Consider the following 18,594-nt stretch of genomic DNA (forward strand, 5'->3'; position numbering starts at 1 on the left):
GGTGGGCCAGGCCGCACCGCGCCCCGAGGCGGCCTCGGCCTCCCGCCGCGGGGGGCCCACAACCAACAATAGGCAGCTACAGGGACCAGGAAGCCGAGGTAGAAGAAATATGGACTTTAATGAAGATTCTTTCCCTTTGGTATAAGTGAGACCCGTGAAAACATCCAAACAAAAAGAAAAGAAAAAAAAGGGAGGTGAGGATTTAGATAGTCCACCCTCCCTTATCCACAAGGCCTAATGACAGAGCAGGGCCGGCTCCTCTGTCGTTGCGGCAGGACCCGGCCTGGAGAAGGGATTCAATAACTGCAGGTTTTAAGTGTCCCCCAGCCCCCGCCCCCTCCCGCCCCGTGTGAAACTAACACTCATTCAGCCAAACTTCTGCCTCCCAGCCTCGCGGTGGGAGGTCCAAGTTTCTCTAGTCCTAGCTCACACTCGGCCTCTGGTCTCTCAGAAAAGATAACGCTACCGGCAAAGGCCGGGGTGAGGAAAATGCCAATAGTTGTAAAAGGGCTTTGAAAAGTCAAAAAGGTGATGTATAAATCGATTATTATCATTTTGTGCTCAGGAATAAGCTATGGAAAACAAATTAGTAAAGTAAATCTACAGCCCTAAAATATATGCATATAAAATAAAAAATAAACGCAGTTCCAAATCTACTGATAGTATCTGGGGATTGTCTACTGCTTTAGAGTCTCAGTGCCCCTGTTCCCACCTCCACAAAATCCACCTAGGATGACACTTCAGTCATCCCCCCACCACCCCAGCAGGGGGAGGCAGGGCAGAGGCTACAGGAGGAAGGGCTGTACTTTGGCTCGAGTATAACATGCATGCAACATGGTGGTGGGGGGGGTGGACTTGCCAAATGTATATATAGACCCCCTGGGGTGAGGGGCCCTACCCAAGAGGCACTGAGCGAGGGTCCATCTCCCCACTGGCTGGGAGGGGACTCTGAGGCAATCTCTAAGGGCTGCATCCCCGGGGACAGCTGCCACTCCTGCCTATGTTCACCCAACCTAAACGGAAGGGGGTACTGAGCAAGGAGAGGACGGGGTCCCAGAAGCCAAGGTGTCAGCACCCCCATGCTTGACTTCAGGGGCCCAAGAACTCTTTGCATAAAATATCTTCAGACCTAGCAGATGGTCAAAGGCACAAAGTTTAAACGCTGGGAGGGAGGGTTGTTGAGAGGGGTCTGGGGTACCCTGAGCCCAGGGGTAGACTAAAGGTGTGATTCATTCCCCCTTCCCTGGAAGGGTGATTGCTCCACTGGGCCTATTACCACAGGACATTTTCCATTACAAGGAGGCATACTGCCCAGGCCTCCAGCACCCACCTTGGGGAAGGGGGTATCAAGTTGGCACAGGAAAGGCCCAGGGAAGGGGGCCACTCTGTACATTAATACTTTGGTGAGGTTTGGGGAGAAGCAGGACTCTACCCCTGGCTCCTGACTCAAACCCTCTCACTCAGCTGGATGCTGAACCCAATGTCCACACTACCCCCATCCCTACACAAGGCCAAGCCCACAGAACACTCCCAAGTGAGGTCCTGAGAGTTGGGCAATAGGGTGGAAGGGGTCGCAGGGCATCTTCTAGGAGAGAGCACTGGGACAGATCACAGTTTCCGCTCCACAGGTTGCTGGAGACACAGTTCGCTGCCCGCAGAGATGATGGGCAAGTGATTGTCCATGTGGTAGCTGATGAGGTGACTGACACTCTCAAAGCGGTGATCCTTTGTCCGAACCTGGGAAGTGGGAAGGGAGAAGGTCAATTCAGGTGAAGAGTCAAATAAGATGTCAGTCCCCAAAGCTGAGGAAGCTGGAATATTCAAGAGGGCTGAGGCAGGAGAAAAAGATGGCAGAAGTGGGAGGGCCGTCAGTCCTGATCACTGAGGTTTCTCTAGAAAGAGAAGCTGGAGATATAGCCGTGGGAATGGACAGGTCAGTGAACTGGGAAAAGGCAGAGGGGACATCAGCCCAGAAATCATGAAGCTGAGAGATAGCTACTCCTCCCCTGACCTGGAAGAAGGTAGTATGTCTCAGAAAGCGATATACAGTACAACAAAGACAAGCAAAGGAGGCGGAGGTTGCTGTAGCAAAAAGACCAAAGTTATGAGGGGCAGAGGGACAGTGCAGACAGGAGACAGAGCTCTGGTCTGAGCCCTGAGTCTGGAGAAGCTGGGGAGGCCCCTGGCTCCTCTTGAGAGAGGAGATTTGGGGTGCCTAGCCTCTAACCATCTGACATGGAGCATCACAACCTCTTAAGGATGGTTTTCTCATTTGTCAAAAGAGGGACTCAGGTGACATGAGCACCTTCCAGCACTCGTGGGCATAAGGTTTGGGGATTGGCCGGGACTGAAGGGAAAACAGCTCAAGTTCAGGGATGTGAGAAGGGAAGGAACCCTAAGCCACTAGAGGGGGGAATGCCAGGCACCTTGAGAGCAGGGGAGGCTCAGATAGAGGTGCCCAGCAGGTGAAGTCTAGGAAGCAGTGAGGCAGGAACAGGGCTGCACAGGAGGAGGGTACTGCACCTTCCTTTCTGCCTCACCCACCCATACCCCTGCAACACTCACCACACCCTCAGGGTCCACCAGTAGCAGGTGCTTGGGCTGCCCACTCTGCAGGCCAGTGAGCACGTACTGGCCAGGCGTGGTCGTGCTTTCCCGCACCAGGAAGTCCCCATTGAGCTGTAGCAGTGCCTCGGCCTCCCGCCGGCTCAGCTTCCCGTGAAACCAGGGCTCCCCTCGGAGCTGCTCAGCCATGGCCACCAACTGGGGAGGTGGAGGCACCCGCAGGGCATCTTCAAAGGGCTCTGGGGGTACAGAGAGAGGGCTAGAAGAGGCAGCTGGCACAACACATGCTCAAGAGTCAGACCTTCAGGGAGGGGAGGCCAGGAAGAAAAGAGGAGGAACCAAGTAGGAAGACGCAAATGCAGAAAGGAGATGGGCACACTCACTCATGTCAAAGAGGTCTCGGGGCGCGCTGCCATTGATGGCAGGATTGGGGGGCCCGGCCCCACCGCCTGCTTGCCGTGCCTTGTCTAGGTTCTGGACGTTGACATAGGAGGGATCATCAAAGAGCTCTCTGCCTGCTGAGGAAAGGGAGGCTTTACAGCGATCCCCGCCCTGCTTCTCACACCCCACTCTGCCCCTCTCAGCTCCCTTCATACCTGGGCAGGGTGGCGGGGGCAGCAACTGTTTGCGGGCTTCTGGGTCTCCTCCAACAGGCTGCCCCACTGGCTGAAGGGACAAAAATAGGGTGAGACCAGAGGGCCTAACCAGACGCTGCCATCCTGGGCCCAGCCCACCTCCATGCAAGCAACTTACCAGCGTGGCTCCCAGGTGGCTAGGGGTCTGGGCACTGGGTGGAGTGGGTCGAGCAGCCCCCAGGGGGGCTCCTTCCCGAAGCCTCATGTCCACCACCCCCCCAAGAGGGGGTTCCTTCCCAGGGAAGTCATTATAGTACTGATGGTCAGGTGGCTCTTCCTCCTCCTCATCCCAAGCTGAGCCATCAAAGCCAGCCATCCTGGGAGGGACAGGAGGAAGAGAAGAACATGGGTAAGAGGATGGAGGACAGACAGAACAGCGGTCATGTATTGGGCACTCCCTGAGGGGTAGGCCTGAGGCTGGGTGTTTCATATACATAATCATTTAATCCTGCTGGAAACCCTATAAGGTAGATATTTTTTCCTTCTTCGATTTTATAGATGAGGAAAATGAGGGTCAGGGGTCAAAGGATTTAGGTCTCACAACTAAAAGGTGGTAGAGCTGAGATGTGAATTCAGATTTGCCTTTAAAGTCATGTCCTTGATCGTTATGCTGTCTCCCAAGAGGGAGGGGGAGCACCAAGTACCAGGGAGGGGGATGCTCCAAGATAGTTTAACCTCCTCTAAATACTCAATACTACTGGTCTGAGGTGGGAAAGGTAAGGCTCTCAGGAAAGAGCCATCCTCCCTCACCCAAATTCTTAATGGCTTCTAGAGGCAAGAAAATGAAGAACTAAACTAAATATGGAGAAACGCACAAAAAGACAGACCAGCAATGAGATGGCTGGGAAAAGAAAAGCCCATCTAGCCAGGGAAGAGCTGCAGAGTGGACGTCCTGGACTACAGCTCCACCACGGGCACACGACAGGAAGAGCTGGCCCTGCAGCAGGCAGGGCCTCGAAAGACCTTCCTGATGGCCACAGGAAACTTAAGAATAGCAGGAAGTGGGAAGCAGGGGCGCACAGGTTGTTTCCTTCCCTGCACCTCTCTGAGCTCGAGTGTGGGAAGAGCAGACCTACTTTTCCAATTCCGGTCTGGGGCCCAAGAGCTGGCCGCCCCCCATCCCTGGCCCACTCACCTGTCATGGGGGGTGACCAGCTTGGGCGGGTTCCTGAGGTATTGTTTGAAACGCAACTCGAAGGCCTGGCCAATGGTGCTGATGACGTCCTGAGCAAGCCCTTCGGGACACTCCAGGATGTGGCAGGCTGGGGGCACAGCAGAGGCTGTCAGGGAGCTTGGGGGCAGCGTGGCCAGGAGGAGGCGCAGACAGGGGCCCTTGTCCTCTACAGCAGGAGCCACCGGGTCCTGCTCACCTACCTCTCGGACAGCTGGCCCCACCCAGTGCTCCCCACCACGCCTCACCTCTCTGATTCACCGGGTCTTTGGCAACATAGGCGACATACTCGGCTGTGTCCTGGGGTGGACAGAGTCAGAAGAGGCCAGTTAGCTAAATTTCATAGCCCCACCTCACTCCTGACCCCTCAAACCCAGTCCTTTTCAGATATCACCTCAATCCTAGCAGGCTCCCTTCTCTAGCCAGTGTCTTCCCAACCCCTAGCCCAGTACTCTTCTCCCACCCCCCCATGCTCTGTTCCCCAACTCACCGGGTCCCCGCCAGACGCAAACGAGATGGATTGCATGTGGTGGTTGGCGATGATCTGAGGGTTAGGGCAGGGGATGGAGAAGGAAGGGAATGACGTGTGTCAGGCAGCCTCAGGGCCCACTGGGCGCCCCCCACCATTGGCCCAGGACCCTGGGGTCCCAGTCTCATCCTTTTGGCTTCTCAACCCATGTCCTCCTAATCTCCTCCTTCCCTACCATCCTGCTGCTCCCAAGCCTTCCCCATTCCACCAACCTGTTTGCAGTCTGCGGCCATGAGGTTGAGGCTGCTGGTGGAGACGGTGAGAGTGATTGGCATTCCAGCAAATTTCAGGTTACTCCTCCCCAGGATGGAGCTGAGTGGACGGCTACAGGGCTAGGGAAAGGCCCGAGGATCTCAGAAGCTGGGGGCTCCCCACACCAGGAAACCACACACTCCTGCCTTCTGGCCTTCTTCCCGCACACCCCATACCAGCCTTCCCCCTGCTCCTCCACCTCTCCCAGCAGCACCCCTAGCCCCATCGACCCCAGTTACCTTTCTCCTCCTTGTTGCCCCCTTAGCACCCGGCACAGCATCACACACCAGACTGATGGCCTCCCTGGGGAAAGAGGGGTACTCAGACCCACGGCCTGCCTCCCACCAGGCTGGAGCTGCCACAGGGCTGGGGGAGGGGAAGGCCAGGCCAGACTCCAGGGGCACTCCAGGCTCTTTGTCGTGGTGGATTGAATTAAGGGCCTTTAATATTTGATGACACTGAGAGGCCGCTTCCTGGCTGATTGGGTTAGAGCCTCAGTGGGTCTGGGCCCACCCTCTTCCAGCTACCAAATGTCCCATCCCCTTCCCAAAGGCAGCAGCAACCTTCCATCTACCCCCATTTTCCACTCAAGCTCCAGCTGCCAACTGCCTCTGCCACCTCCCCCACAACCCCCTAGGCTGCATAAGCAAGAAGGAGCCAGGTCAGAGTTGCCTCTCTTCACTGAGACTTCGACTCCCTTCCCTAACTTTCTCTCAATCCCCTTCACCACCCAAAGATGAGCCATCACTAGCGCCACTGCCAAGTGACTCACTCCCCCCTCCCCTCACAAATCCCAGGACCCCCACACTCCACCCCCGACCCCACCAACCTGGTGACCTGAGTCCGGGTGTTGAAGTCCAGTGCACGCATTGACTGCAGGACCTCCACACAGCCCATGTACTGAGGGAAGGGACGGGAGGAGAAGAGTCAGCCGCCTCCCCCCACCTCTTCACAAAGAGCCCCAGGACTCTTCCCTGCTTGTTCCGTAAGGATGCAGAAGTTCTGCCCACTGCCCGTGGATACGTCCCACGACATGCAGAACAACAGGGTAAAGAGAGAAGGCAAGCTTGGGGGACCTCATGCATGTGGGAAGAGAATTCGGAGGGGAGTGACAGGCACTGGGTGGGATGGAGTGACATCTCCAGAAAGGGGGAGGAGACTGGAGGGGACAGTCAAGAGTCACTCATTCCAACACTTACTAAGGGCTTGTGCTGGGCTTTGTGCTAAGCATGGCAGGGTGGGGGTGGGGGAGTCACAAGAAGGAAGGGGCCCCAGACAGAGCTGGAAGGGAAGGGACGAAAGAATCAGAGAACAGGCAAGAAAGCTTTAAGAAACAGAACATAGAAACCAAGGGAGTTGCTGGGGAAGAGCAGGAAAAAAGAGACTAGTGAGCAGAGGAACTGGAGGGAGTGGGAGGGAGGATGTTCACTCACCCGAACCAAGTAGGAAACCCCGGGTCCCATGACTTTGTCGTTGGGATGCAGCCAGCCCCGCGTGGGCTTATTGACAAAGCTCCCGTGGCGGGTCCACTCCTCGCCCCCCAGCTGGCCCCCTTCCACCCGAGTCCTGCGCCCGCCGCCTCCACTCAGCTTGTTCATGTCCTGGAGGAGGGGCAGGGGGCCTGAGTCTGGCATGGCTGCCCCTACGATCCCCTCCCCATCCTCGGCTGCCCTTCCTGGCTCCCCCTTCGGCCCCAGGCGCCCCCCAGACGGGTTGGCCAGCTTCAGGTTGCTCATCCGGGGGAAGAAGGAGCACAGGGTAGTGGGACTATCGTCCCCAGGCAGAGGTGGCAGCATGGGCCCCAGAGACGAGGCTGATGGGGAAGGCAGTTCCTCCGGTGGGGTGGACCCTGAAGCCCCCTCCTCCAGCGATGACAGAGACTCATTCCGAAGTGGGTTGTACTTGGGCTTGGGGGGCAGGAGATCCATGGCTGGAGTGAGAGGGAGGCTGCTGCCCAGCCTGGCCCCCCTGCCAGTCAGGGCAAGGGGGCCAGGCAGGGGGCATCCCAGGCCCTTAGCCTGATCGGACCTCTCTGGCCCAGGGATCTCAAGGGTCCTGGGGAGGGAGAGGGACAAGTGGCTCTGGCTCCCCGGGCTCAGGCCCAGAGAGTTTCAGGCCCCATCCCCGCCCAGCGTGGAGCCTCTTCTCTGGCTGTGAGGAGAACGGGCTGGACCTAGAGCTGACTGGCTCCACCCCAGGGGCGGGGAGCTAAGGGGAGAGACCAATCCCGAGGACAGTGCTGACTCACAGGCTCTGAGGGGCTAAGCCTCCAGCACTGCCCCAACCCAGAACTCTTACAAGGCAGAGCGAGCCATGCCCTCCTGCCCCGGTACAAACAAGTAATCTGGAGAGGAATAAAGTGGGAGTGGGAGGGAGGATGGAGGAGTGAGAGGAAAGAAGGGTGGCAAGAGGAGGTCTGGGTCAATTCAAACCAGACATGGGCAGGCCAAAGGGAGCAGGAAGCTGAGGGAGGGCAGCGGGGGAATGAGGGAGGAAACAGAGGCAGCTGGGGGTGGGAAAGGGAGGGGATCCCTGAGCTCAGCAATTCCCTTCCAGTCCTGGTTGAACACTCAAACTCCCTCCTCCTCCAGCCCCAGCCACCCCGGCGACCCCCCACCACTATCACACATGGGGTGGCAGCCCCAGGGAGCCTGGGCCATTAGCATCCTCTGCTACCACAGCTGTGGAGGGAGCTAAAGAAATGGGAAAAGGAAGGACGTGGTCCCAGTGGATGCAGGGAGGGGCCAAGAGGAAGGGCAAAGCTGGTGAAATAAGGGGAATAAAGTCCAACCTGGGTGGTGCATCAGGGAGCCACCAGGCAGGAGCTGGAGCAGAGGACAGGCTGGTGGAGGCTTGTTCTCCATGCATGGCGCCTACCATGCCAAGGAGCAGCGGCCCATGCCAAGCACTCTTCTGTCCCCCTTTCCACAGCGAAGCAAGCTGTCAAGGGTAGAAGGGGTGGGGGTGGCCAGGGCATTGACACTAAGGTCAGCTCCCTGGACCTGCGGGTAAGCTCATATCCCTCCTCTTGCAGTAGTGACTGGGAATGGTGCAGGTGTCCACCACAGAGCATGATGCCCCTCACGCCAGAGGCAGAGTCTGGCTGGAGAAAATGGGAGATTGCAACAGTTCTCCAAGAGAAGTGGGGGCTACAGGCCATGAAGGGACAGAGGGGGCAGAAGACAAATCCGCCAAGGAGAAAGGGGTGCCAGGAGAAGGACTGAGGATGGACACAGGGAACAGTCCCAAACCCATTCCTTCCGCCCACAGTTTCCTTCCACAGCTCTGCTCAAGGGGGCCATAAAGGAGGTTGGAAAGTGACCAAAAAGAGTAGTTGTAAAAGATACATATAACCCCCCAGGCTCGCCCCGGAATTACCTATCCTTAAATTTACTTCAGAATATAAAAAGATGCAAATTATCATATGAATATAGCGATGAACAACACTAGCACTTAAAACATGTTAGATACTGTGCTTATCACCTCCCACTTAGTCCTCCAAGGAGAGCTTTGCCACTCCATGCACCACTCCCGAGAAGAAATTCTATCACTCTGTTTCCTAAAGACTCAGCACCCAGGCATAGAGAGAATGAGGAAAGTATTCTGCCAAAGCCTCACACCCCCATCACACACAAACACACACCAGGATGTCCTCATCTTTAGAGGTGGGCATTCTGTGGGTGCCTGCAGGATCCAGAAGCAGGGAATGACCAACAGGTGTGGGCATTGTTAGAAAAGAAAGAGGAAGTAGGGCTTTTTAAATTCATGTAGGAAGAAAGGAGATTGCTACTGGGAATCCGGGTTACTGGAAGAAGCTGCGTGTGGCTTCTCAGCCCAGCAGGGAGGAGGAGGCAAGAGCGGCGGAAAGTAGCAGGAAATGGCGAAAGCTCAGGAATGTTTCCAGAAGGGAAGGCTGGGCAAGCGGGACCAGGAGGAATGCCCAGACTAGAACTCCGGTTAGGGGGAGGGGAAGAGCCAGAGAAGTGGTGGGGCCTGAGGAGTCCCTTAAAAAAAAAAAAAAAAAAATCAAACAGCAAAAAGGACACTGTTACCTACACCCACTCCAAGCCACCGTCTTCTGGTGGTGGAAAACTTTCTCTCCTACCACACCCACATGTCACACACCAACAAATCCATTGCCGTACCCAGCTCCCGACGTACAGGTATGAGACAAACAGCTGTTTCTGGGGTGGAGTCGGTCCTGGGAGTGGGGCTAGGAATCTATGAGCAAGTCTCCCTCCTACTCTCGTACCAAACCCCAAGTCCAGCCCCCTTCAAGTAGGTCCACCCTTGGAAGGGGGTAAGGGAGAGGAAAAGGGCTGCCTCTAATCTCTTACTCCTCAGAGCCAGAGATGTGAACTTCTGACTTCCTACCCAGTGGAGCATGAGAGCTCAGGAAAACTGAGCTCTCAAAAGAGAAAAAGAACAAGGAAATGTTAAACAGGTGAAGTTTCTGGCATTGAAGACAAAGCTTCTGAGGCGATGACCCGGGTCCTACAGGGATAACGCTCCGAGGGGGCGTGGCCCTCTCAACGCGAGCATCAGAGAGTCCCAGGAGGCAAGGCTTCTGGACAATCAGACATGGATTAAAGAAGGGGCGGGCCTTCTAGAGGGGAGGAACCCCTAGAGAGGCGTGGCTTCTTGAATTCGAATAGTTCTTTGAGGGGCAGGGCTCTGCCCTTTTGGGAGATAGGCTTTTTGATAGACAGGAGTTGGCGGAGAATCGTCGCTAGGAGGCGGAGTTTCGGGGAATTGGAAGGACTAACGTAGGGTTTCTAGTAGTAGGGCCTGGAAGCATGTCTGGGGGTGGGACTTCCAGGAAAGTCAGGCGACAGAGTGGGATCGGGGACGATAAATAGAAAACAAGTCGGGGTTCGGGGAGCCCCCAGACGTTGGGAGGTGGGACTTCCGGGGAGGGGGTCGCAGGGGCGGGGCTTATAAATGAAGACCGGAAGTAGGGTCCCGGGAGAGGGGTTCCGGGGAGGAGGAGTGGGTCACCTAAGGAGAAAAAAAGTCCCAACTCACCAGGGCTTCATGGAGTCTCCGCACCGCACCGCGGGCCGATTTGGTTCCGGATCACGCCACTGCCTTCTTAGGTCGTCGCTCCAACTTTCTCCCCGGGCCCGGCCTCCCTGGAGAAACTTTATTGCACTCACTTCCGGCCTCACTAACCCCTGACCCTCTACCTCATCGTCCCTCCTTCATCCAGCCCACTTTCCCGTGTCAGCCAATGGCAGCACGAGAACGCGCACAGGAGCCGTGATAGCCAATAAGAGGCCTATTTTTGACCTACGTTTGTTCTCGAGCAACGTAAGCAGTGCACTCCAATAAGGACTCAAGGAGAAGCAAATCTAAGCCAATCGAAAGCTTGAAGGTGGGGTTGTCCCGCCTTCCGCCAGAAGGACCAATAGAAAGCGCGGGCGGTGTGTTTGAAAGCGAGGCCAAAGAGGGTGGGAGCGCGTGCTGCTGGGAGTTGTTTGGAGGTTGGCGGTGCGGGGCTGACGGTCCTCAGGCAGGGCGATCATGTCGCACAAGCAGATTTACTATTCGGACAAATACGACGACGAGGAGTTCGAGTACCGGTTAGTGCCGGCGCGGGGGCAATAACAAGGTCGTGAGCTTTGACAAGTGAAGGCACGAGGAGTTAGTAACGGGCACTGAAGCTACAGGATGGCGCATGCGCAGGAGATGAAAGGGAATGGGTGCGAGCAATGAGAGCGTAAGGCGCATGCGCGAAGTGTAGGGGGCGATCATAAAAGAAACCCTAAAGTGGTAGAGAATTTGGAGTAAGCTCTCCTGTTGGGAGGACGCACGGGTGGACGTGGTTAGAGTGCCGACCACCTTCAGCTTTGCGGATTTCTGGATCATTCTCTCACGTTCATTGAGCAAATTGAACTTGCCTCTTGAGACTACTTGTATCATGGCAACACCGTAGAGCCTCCTGGGAGAAGGTGGCAAAGGCGGAGCTCGAATTTTCCTCGAGTCTTCAAAGTGAGGGGAGTTCTGAGAGAGCCTGAGTGTTGCTTATTAATTCATGGAAAGGGGGCGTGGTTGTCTGGCTTGTTTTAGGAAGGGGCTTCGAAGAACTGGAGTGGAATAAAACTGGCCAGGAACATTGAGAAAAGACTTAATATAGACCTAATAGATTCCCGTCAGATATTTGAAGGGCATCTACTTAGGAAACAGTTATGGGGTGTTTATAGGTTTCAGGTGTTCTGCTAAAGTGCAAGGTTAAGCCATGGTCCCTGCTTTCAACAAACCTAAAAATCTGTGGAAGTAATGACAGACATCGATAATTGGTGTGACAGAACTATGTACAGATTGTGGTGGGAGCACGTACGACTTGCCAAGCATAGTGAGGAAAGGCCTCCCTACAGTTTGCATTTGATAAACCCTAAATCCATAATTCTAGATTAGAAAATTAGGGAAGACAAAGAATTCTACAAATATTGGCATTCGACCAATCTTTATGAAGCGTAATACTTAAAACAACTGGAAGCTTGCTTTCCTTGTGTTTCTTCAGCCTAGTGCAGGGCTCTGGGCCTTCTGGAGAACTCAGTGTCTGCTGACAAACACACTATTTGTATTATTTTTATGCCAAATCCTTGGGAAAGGCCCCCCGGCCCTGTTTGGACCCAATTAACTTTCTTTTCCTCAGCTGTTTTCCTCAACATCTGAACTAGGCTAACTAAAATTAAGTGCTTATAATGTCTTTGCAGGGCTAGGGAAACATCACTAATTTCATCCCCTGGAAGATGTAAGCTTTGGCAGTGATATTTGGTTTAAGAAAAGGGTTTGTTTGTTTGTTTGGTCTAAACAGGTATGGAAGCCAATCTTTATGCCAGGGGCTTGTTAAGATGTAAGCTATTTTCAGACATTTAGACTAGAATTGACTCTTTGGGGGAAAAATCCCTTTTACTTAGCACAGAGAGAGCATTCAGTACATTTTCATTGAAAATGATGAAATCTGAGTCACCCCAATTCATGTCAGAGTAGTAATTTCTTTGCCATGAAAGGAGACTTATCCTTGGTTAGAAAAGCATGGAGTTCCCCCCAAAGAATTCTCATGGCACATCCATTCAGAGTTAGGAAAATGAAGTTAGGATAGATCTGAAAGGATAAGATATATTTCACCCTTTGTTCTGGCTCTTCCCTGATAGGCCTTTCCTCTCCATGAAATTACTTCTCTCCTTTCCTTACAATTCTGTTCAAAATTGCCTTTACTTATTAAGAGTGTGTGAGTGTGTGTGTGTGTGTGTGTTGTGGGGCTCCCATTATATTGTTTTAGGGTAATCACCTAGAAGACTATATACTTTTGCGAGAATGTACGTATCTTGGCCTTTATTTCTAGCTGCCTCTGCCCCACAATAAGATTATATAAACTCCCTGCCATTACAAACTGGTTTGTCTCTTCTTGCCTCTCTTGGCTTTATATGCAGGCACTCGTCTGACAGACTGTACCCAGTACTGATACAGATTCCCCACCTTCCCATATTTCTGTTACAGGCATGTCATGTTGCCCAAGGATATAGCCAAGCTGGTCCCTAAAACCCATTTGATGTCTGAATCTGAATGGAGGAATCTTGGCGTTCAGCAGAGTCAGGGATGGGTCCATTATATGATCCATGAACCAGGTCAGTGCAATGGCAGAAAGCAACCATGTAGGACTGAGGAAATGAAGGAATGATAAGGTTGCATACCCCAAAGAAATAGGGGGAAAGTGGGGACAATTTACTAGTTTCTTAACTCACCAGCCATCTAGAAAAACAGGAGTGACCAAAAATAAGAAAGTATCTGGGAAGTTCAGACACAACCTGTCACTGAATCCTTTAATCTCTAATTTGGTCAGAGGATTTTTTTTTTTTAAGACTACATATATGCTGGTAGATGTTATGGCCCCTGCTTCATTCTCCATCAGAAAGTGAATTTTGGGTTGTGTTCCAAATAAACCAAGGAAAGTATATTTCTTGATAAGACACCAGACACCAAACTAACTGCCAGACAAAACTAATAAAGGACGCCCGGAGGCTGCACAAACATAGCAAGAGAACTGATATTGACAATTCTGTATTTGGCACACAGGCCAGACTTAGGGGTCTGCTTCTAAGGCCATATGCTTAAATCTTAATTTAGTTGTAAAGATCTGAGTGGGTGATATCTGGGAAGTGGGAGTGGGAGACACTATAGGTTGTGCATAGGGTGATGTGAGCTTGTCTCTTAGATTTCACTCACTCTTTCAGAACCTCACATCTTGCTGTTCCGGCGGCCACTGCCCAAGAAGCCAAAGAAATGAAGCTGGGGAGCCACTTTTCAGCCTCAAGCTTTATATAGCTGTCCTCATTTGCTAACATCTTTCTGATGACATTATTATGTTGCCTTCCTGTTTCTCACTTTGGTACTTAAAGAATGTTCAGTACACTGTTTGAACGTGCTGGTGACTGCTTTGCTTCTTGAGTAGAACCAACAGGACCATGGCCCAGCTGGACGACTGCTCTTTGGGTTGCAGCCTCAGCTAAGTGTGACCCCCAAAACCAATGTGAGCTCTGTATCCAGCAGAACACACTTGGCAGATGGTGGAAGCATCTAAGAATAAGACCATGGCTGTTACAGGGATTGTGTAAACTTCCTGTTTTGTTTTTTTCTGCCAGGTGTTGTATGTATGGTGATTTATGTTTCAATGTGTTGGAAACTTTCCATTTTATTCAAGAAATCTGTTCCATGTTAAAAAGCCTTGATTAAAGAGGAAGTTTTTATAATCTAATTCTCTCATTGTAAAGGTTTTTCCCCCTCTCAGGGCAAGCATCACATTCACTATCATGGTTCTAATTATATGCCCTTCAGTGAGATAATGAAGTTCAGCTCTTTGTTAATAATGAGGTTTATTTCAACATTCAGGTAACTGGTTTTTAATCTACTTTAAGCAGACTTTGCTGTCAAACATCTACTGAAATATATTTCACTCTAACTACAGGCCTAAGAAAGAGGTTATATGGGGACAACTTCATCTCATCAAAACAAATGAACTCTTTTCTACAGTCAGGGATGCTGCCATTAACGTAGTCCTGATTTTTGAAGGGTACACAAGGGTAAAGGGAGGAGGCTGTCAGCCAGAGGCTGATGGTGCACTCCACTTCCTGACCAGCCTACGGCTCAGGCACACCTATATGGCCTGTTCACTCCGCACAATGTTTTGGAGGTGTTTTCAGTGGTTCTCACTTTGGCTGAACATTGGAATCACCTGGGTAGCTTTAAAAGTGCTGATGCCTAAGTCATTCCCAGGGAAGTTGACTTAATTGGTCTGGGGTGTGGCCTGGATGAAGGAATTTCAAGCATTCTTACACAGGTAGTTACAGCACTAACCTTTGAGAAAACAGTTGTAAACTGTGGCTATTTGAGAAAACATTTTGCCAAATAATAGCTTACCCTCTACTTTGAACAGAAGTGCTAAGTAAGGGAGATTAATCTTCCTACTTCTCCCTGTCTTCCATTCATTTTTTTCCTTAGAGCAGTAGTAGTACAAGTGTGGTCCCTGGACCAGAAGCATCAACATCACCTGGAAACTCCTTAGAAGTGTCCATTCTTGGGCTCCACGCTAGACCTACTGAATCAAACTCTGAGGGTAGAACCTAGTGACATTTTAACAAGCTCTCTAGGTGATTCTGGTGCGTACTTAACCTTGAGAACCCACTGTAAAGGATCAGATCAGAGCTGATGTTTGGGGGGGGCGGGGCTTGTCAAATATCACCATTACTAAGAAAGATGATGTAGCATATATGGCTTATGTCATTAGGAAAGGCTGACTTTGTTTTTTTAGAGCTGAGACTCTCTTAATTGGAAAAAACACGGAGCTTATTATTTGAGAAAGAAGGGTCTAGAAGCCTGGCTCTACCATTCACTGTAGTGTTTTGTGGTTGTTGTATGGCATCCCTTCACCTTTTTGAGCCTGTTGCCCAACTGTAAAATGGGCATCATATCTAAGAGGGGTTTTAGGAGAGTAAAATGAGGCCAGGTGTGGTTCAGCAGTCCTCCAAATCAATGAATTTTAGAGCTTTACTACCGAAAACAGTGGCATCAGCATGACAGGAGTGTGGTGCTCCAAGGACAATGATGCTTCAAAGACAAAGAACGACCCTCCCTGAAAAAGTTGCAGCGTTACACCCCCTACCGGACTCTTAATCGTCCTCCCCACCATGTTGAGATGGTTATGAAATTCCTGAGCCCACCTGGGCAACACCCACCTGGGCAACGGGGACCTGTCCCAAATAAGGAAAGGCATCTGGGCTGTCCCACTCTCACCCGATAGAAGGAAGGTGTATGTGCCTCAGCCAATCAGTAAATGAAATTTTCACCCCGCACCATTCTTTTGTTTTCTGGCTATAAAAACTGATCAATAGCACATGTTCGGGCTTGACTCTCCCAGACTGCTAGGAAGTTGGCCTGCTATTCTGGCAGCGACCCTTCCCACTAATAAATTCTATCTTCCTTACATTCTGCCTTGTTTGGAAATTCTTTTCCAACCTGCGTTCAGACCACAACATTTGGTGGCCCGTGCGGGGATCTCCAGGGGCATCTCTTTCCCCACCTCCTCTCATTCCTTGGGACCCTCTGTGAACAGGCAAGTTGCTGTGGAAGCAACGGAGGAACTCTGGCCAGGGTCACACCCTGTGTGTTCCGAAGGCTCCACGGTTCACTTTGCCCCAGTAACTGCCGCCCAGAGCCGGTGAGGACCCCTCTGTCTTCCTTCCGACTGAGGACTAGGCCGAAGGGTATCGTGCGGGCACGGGTCAGGCATTTAAAAGCCATTAGGGTACCTGCTGCTTGAAGACTCCCGTGAAAGGATAAGGGGGTCACGGAACGGACCAGGCTATTAGAGCGTCTGCCCCCAGCAAGACACCTTCTGTGCAACACGAGGCATATTGTGGACAAAGCAAAACACACAGCCCCCAGTCCCTTGGCCACCGCCTCCTCGGTAGGGATAGAGGCGGAATCCTCAGTCCTCTTTTCTGTCACTTCTGCTTCTTTCTCCTCAGCTCGGACTGACTCCAAAGGACCTCGCTGCCTCTAGGTCGTCCTGGGAGCTCCTTCCCATCCCTGAGAGTCTAATAACGGTGAGTCAATTCCCGGCTGGCTTCCGGGGATTCCCCTCTCTGGTCACTGATGCCCTGGCCGCACGGTTTCTCACTGCTCTGGCCACCTCAGTCGGATACGACTGCTGAGATAGTCGGCATTTTTGTGCCTAAGTCGCATGGAGACATCACTGAGACAAAGAGGGCACATATGCCTGTCAGTGATTTTTGCCTGTCAGTGATTCTCAGTACCACCATTCTATGGCATTGGGGCTAAGAATGGGTTCAGGTACATTTGTCCCCTTAGACTCACCTCTTGGTTGTATTCTCAGGAATTGGAAGGAATTTGACCCAGACAATCTTAAAAAAAAAGAGGCTTATTTTCTTTTGTAACACGGCTTGGTCCCAATACAAACTGGGGGACCAAGAACACTGGCCTCTTAATGGGACGCTAAATTACAACACGATCCTCCAACTTGATCTCTATTGTCGGAAACTAGCATAGGATTCCGAGGTTCCATATGTCCAGGCCTTCATGGCCCTCAGTCAGAATCTGAGCCTGAGGGACTCCTGTCACATGTGTCTCTCCATTGCCGCTTTGATGCCTCGTCCTCCCCCCACCTCCTCCTTCAGCTTTACTACCTTGTCCCTCCCCATCTACCCCACCACCAGATATCTTGGATGACCCTTCTTGTCCCCGATCTCCCCAGCCTCCTCCTCAACCTTCTGCTCCCCAACCCCCACCCCTGTACCCAGAAGCAGACCTTCCACCCCCTCCCCACACTCGGTCACCAGCAGGCCAATGCTCTGAATCAAGTCCCAATATGCTTCCCCTACTAGAGGTTACTAACAGAGGCCTAGGTACTATCAGAGTTCATGTCCCCTTCCCCATGTCTGATCTCTCTCATTCAAGGGAAACTGGGCTCCTTTAGCCAGGACCTCTCCATGTTCATAAGGGAATTCCAGGCCCTAAGTAGAGCCTTTGACTTAACTTGGCCAGATATTCACGTGGTCCTAACTACCTGCTGCATCATGAGGAAAAGGCCAGGATCGGGGCCATGGCTCAGGCCTGGGCAGATGAGGCACACGCCCGAAATCCTAATGAGAACCGAGCTGGGGCAGAAGCAGTCCCACGGGCAGACGCAAGATGGAGATAGCAGGAAAATAAAAATGGGCCAGCAGGAGGGCTCACTAGGAGAAATTACATGATTACCTGTCTACTAGAAGGTATGAAAAAGGCAATCATCAAACCTGTCAATTATAATAAACTCAGAGAAGTCACAGAGGAACCCTCTGAGAATCTGGCCCTTTTTCAGGCCCAATTAGTAGAGGCTATGAGGAAATACATCAGCCTAGACCCTGAGACCCTGGAAGGTCAGGCTATACTTGCAGTTCACTTTGTAAGCCAGGCATCCCCAAGCATAAGACAGAAATTACAGAAACTAGAGCAAGGGCCACAGACCCCATTTTCTGTCCTACTTGACACAGCCTTGAAGGTTTTTAACAATAGGGAGGAGGCTTCTAGGAACAGACGAGAACTAAGAGAGGAGGAAAAATTAAAACGACATGCTCGGGCTTCCCTGGTGGCGCAGTGGTTGAGAGTCCGCCTGCCGATGCAGGGGACACGGGTTCGTGCCCTGGTCTGGGAAGATCCAACATGCCGCGGAGCGGCTGGGCCCGTGAGCTATGGCCGCTGAGCCTGTGCGTCCAGAGCCTGTGCTCCGCAACGGGAGAGGCCACAACAGTGAGAGGCCCACGTACTGCAAAGAAAAAAGAAAAACAACATGCTCAATATATGGTTCTTGCCATTACTCAGTCCCTCTCACAACAGGGACCCATGGGAGCCCCTCTCCCGTCTCAGAAACCACCGCTGACCTGCTACCAATGCAGTCAGCAGGGGCACACTGTCAGGAACTGCCACACCCCACCACCCAATACCCCATGCCCTTACTGTCATCAAAAGGGCCAACTGGGGGCTTCCCTGGTGGCGCAGTGGTTGAGAATCCGCCTGCCGATGCAGGGGACACGGGTTCGTGCCCCGGTCCGGGAAGATCCCGCATGCCGCGGAGCGGCTGGGCCCGTGAGCCATGGCCGCTGAGCCTGCGCGTCCGGAGCCTGTGCTCCACAAAGGGAGAGGCCACAGCAGTGAGAGGCCCGCGTACCGCAAAAAAAAAAAAAAAAAAAAAAGGGCCAACTGGAAGAGGAGTTGTCCCTGCCGCCCTCAAGCGGGTAGGCCAATTCCACAACCACCCAACACTCGGGGTATTTTGGGTCCCAGCCCCCTGGGCTGAGGTCAAAGCCAATTGCCGCTGTCGGTGGTAATTGACTACCAGGAGCAAGAACCGGATTGTACTGTAGATCTCGGGCTCCTCGATG

General features: G+C 52.5%; 2 protein-coding genes across 11 annotated transcripts; one reads left to right on the plus strand and one right to left on the minus strand.

The window, feature by feature from the left end:
- Nucleotides 1–99: 99 nt before the first annotated feature.
- Nucleotides 100–10,339, minus strand: SHC1 (SHC adaptor protein 1). Of its 10 annotated transcripts, none has more exons than XM_067037204.1 (15): nucleotides 10,178–10,305; nucleotides 7,944–8,092; nucleotides 7,451–7,496; nucleotides 6,586–6,753; nucleotides 5,982–6,052; nucleotides 5,392–5,455; nucleotides 5,113–5,232; nucleotides 4,862–4,915; nucleotides 4,620–4,671; nucleotides 4,336–4,462; nucleotides 3,319–3,517; nucleotides 3,162–3,231; nucleotides 2,949–3,080; nucleotides 2,566–2,804; nucleotides 100–1,737 (listed from the first exon to the last, which is right to left on the minus strand). In XM_067037204.1, the coding sequence occupies exons 2-15, from the start codon at nucleotides 8,030–8,032 to the stop codon at nucleotides 1,609–1,611; spliced, it is 1,560 nt and encodes a 519-aa protein (XP_066893305.1). In that variant the 5' UTR covers nucleotides 8,033–8,092; nucleotides 10,178–10,305; the 3' UTR covers nucleotides 100–1,608. The 10 variants fall into 10 exon arrangements, with proteins under 10 accessions (XP_066893305.1, XP_066893297.1, XP_066893336.1 ...); XM_067037196.1 differs by having other exon boundaries at nucleotides 2,949–3,083; nucleotides 10,178–10,267; XM_067037235.1 differs by lacking the exon at nucleotides 7,451–7,496 and having other exon boundaries at nucleotides 10,178–10,336.
- Nucleotides 10,340–10,595: 256 nt separating this feature from the next.
- Nucleotides 10,596–13,913, plus strand: CKS1B (CDC28 protein kinase regulatory subunit 1B). The gene is made up of 3 exons (XM_059058635.2): nucleotides 10,596–10,734; nucleotides 12,659–12,786; nucleotides 13,393–13,913. Exons 1-3 carry the CDS (start codon nucleotides 10,676–10,678, stop codon nucleotides 13,443–13,445), a joined length of 240 nt encoding a protein of 79 aa, XP_058914618.1. The 5' UTR covers nucleotides 10,596–10,675; the 3' UTR covers nucleotides 13,446–13,913.
- Nucleotides 13,914–18,594: the final 4,681 nt, after the last annotated feature.

The sequence above is a fragment of the Kogia breviceps genome, chromosome 1 (genome assembly GCF_026419965.1).
Source record: "Kogia breviceps isolate mKogBre1 chromosome 1, mKogBre1 haplotype 1, whole genome shotgun sequence".
Lineage (NCBI taxonomy): Eukaryota > Metazoa > Chordata > Mammalia > Artiodactyla > Physeteridae > Kogia > Kogia breviceps.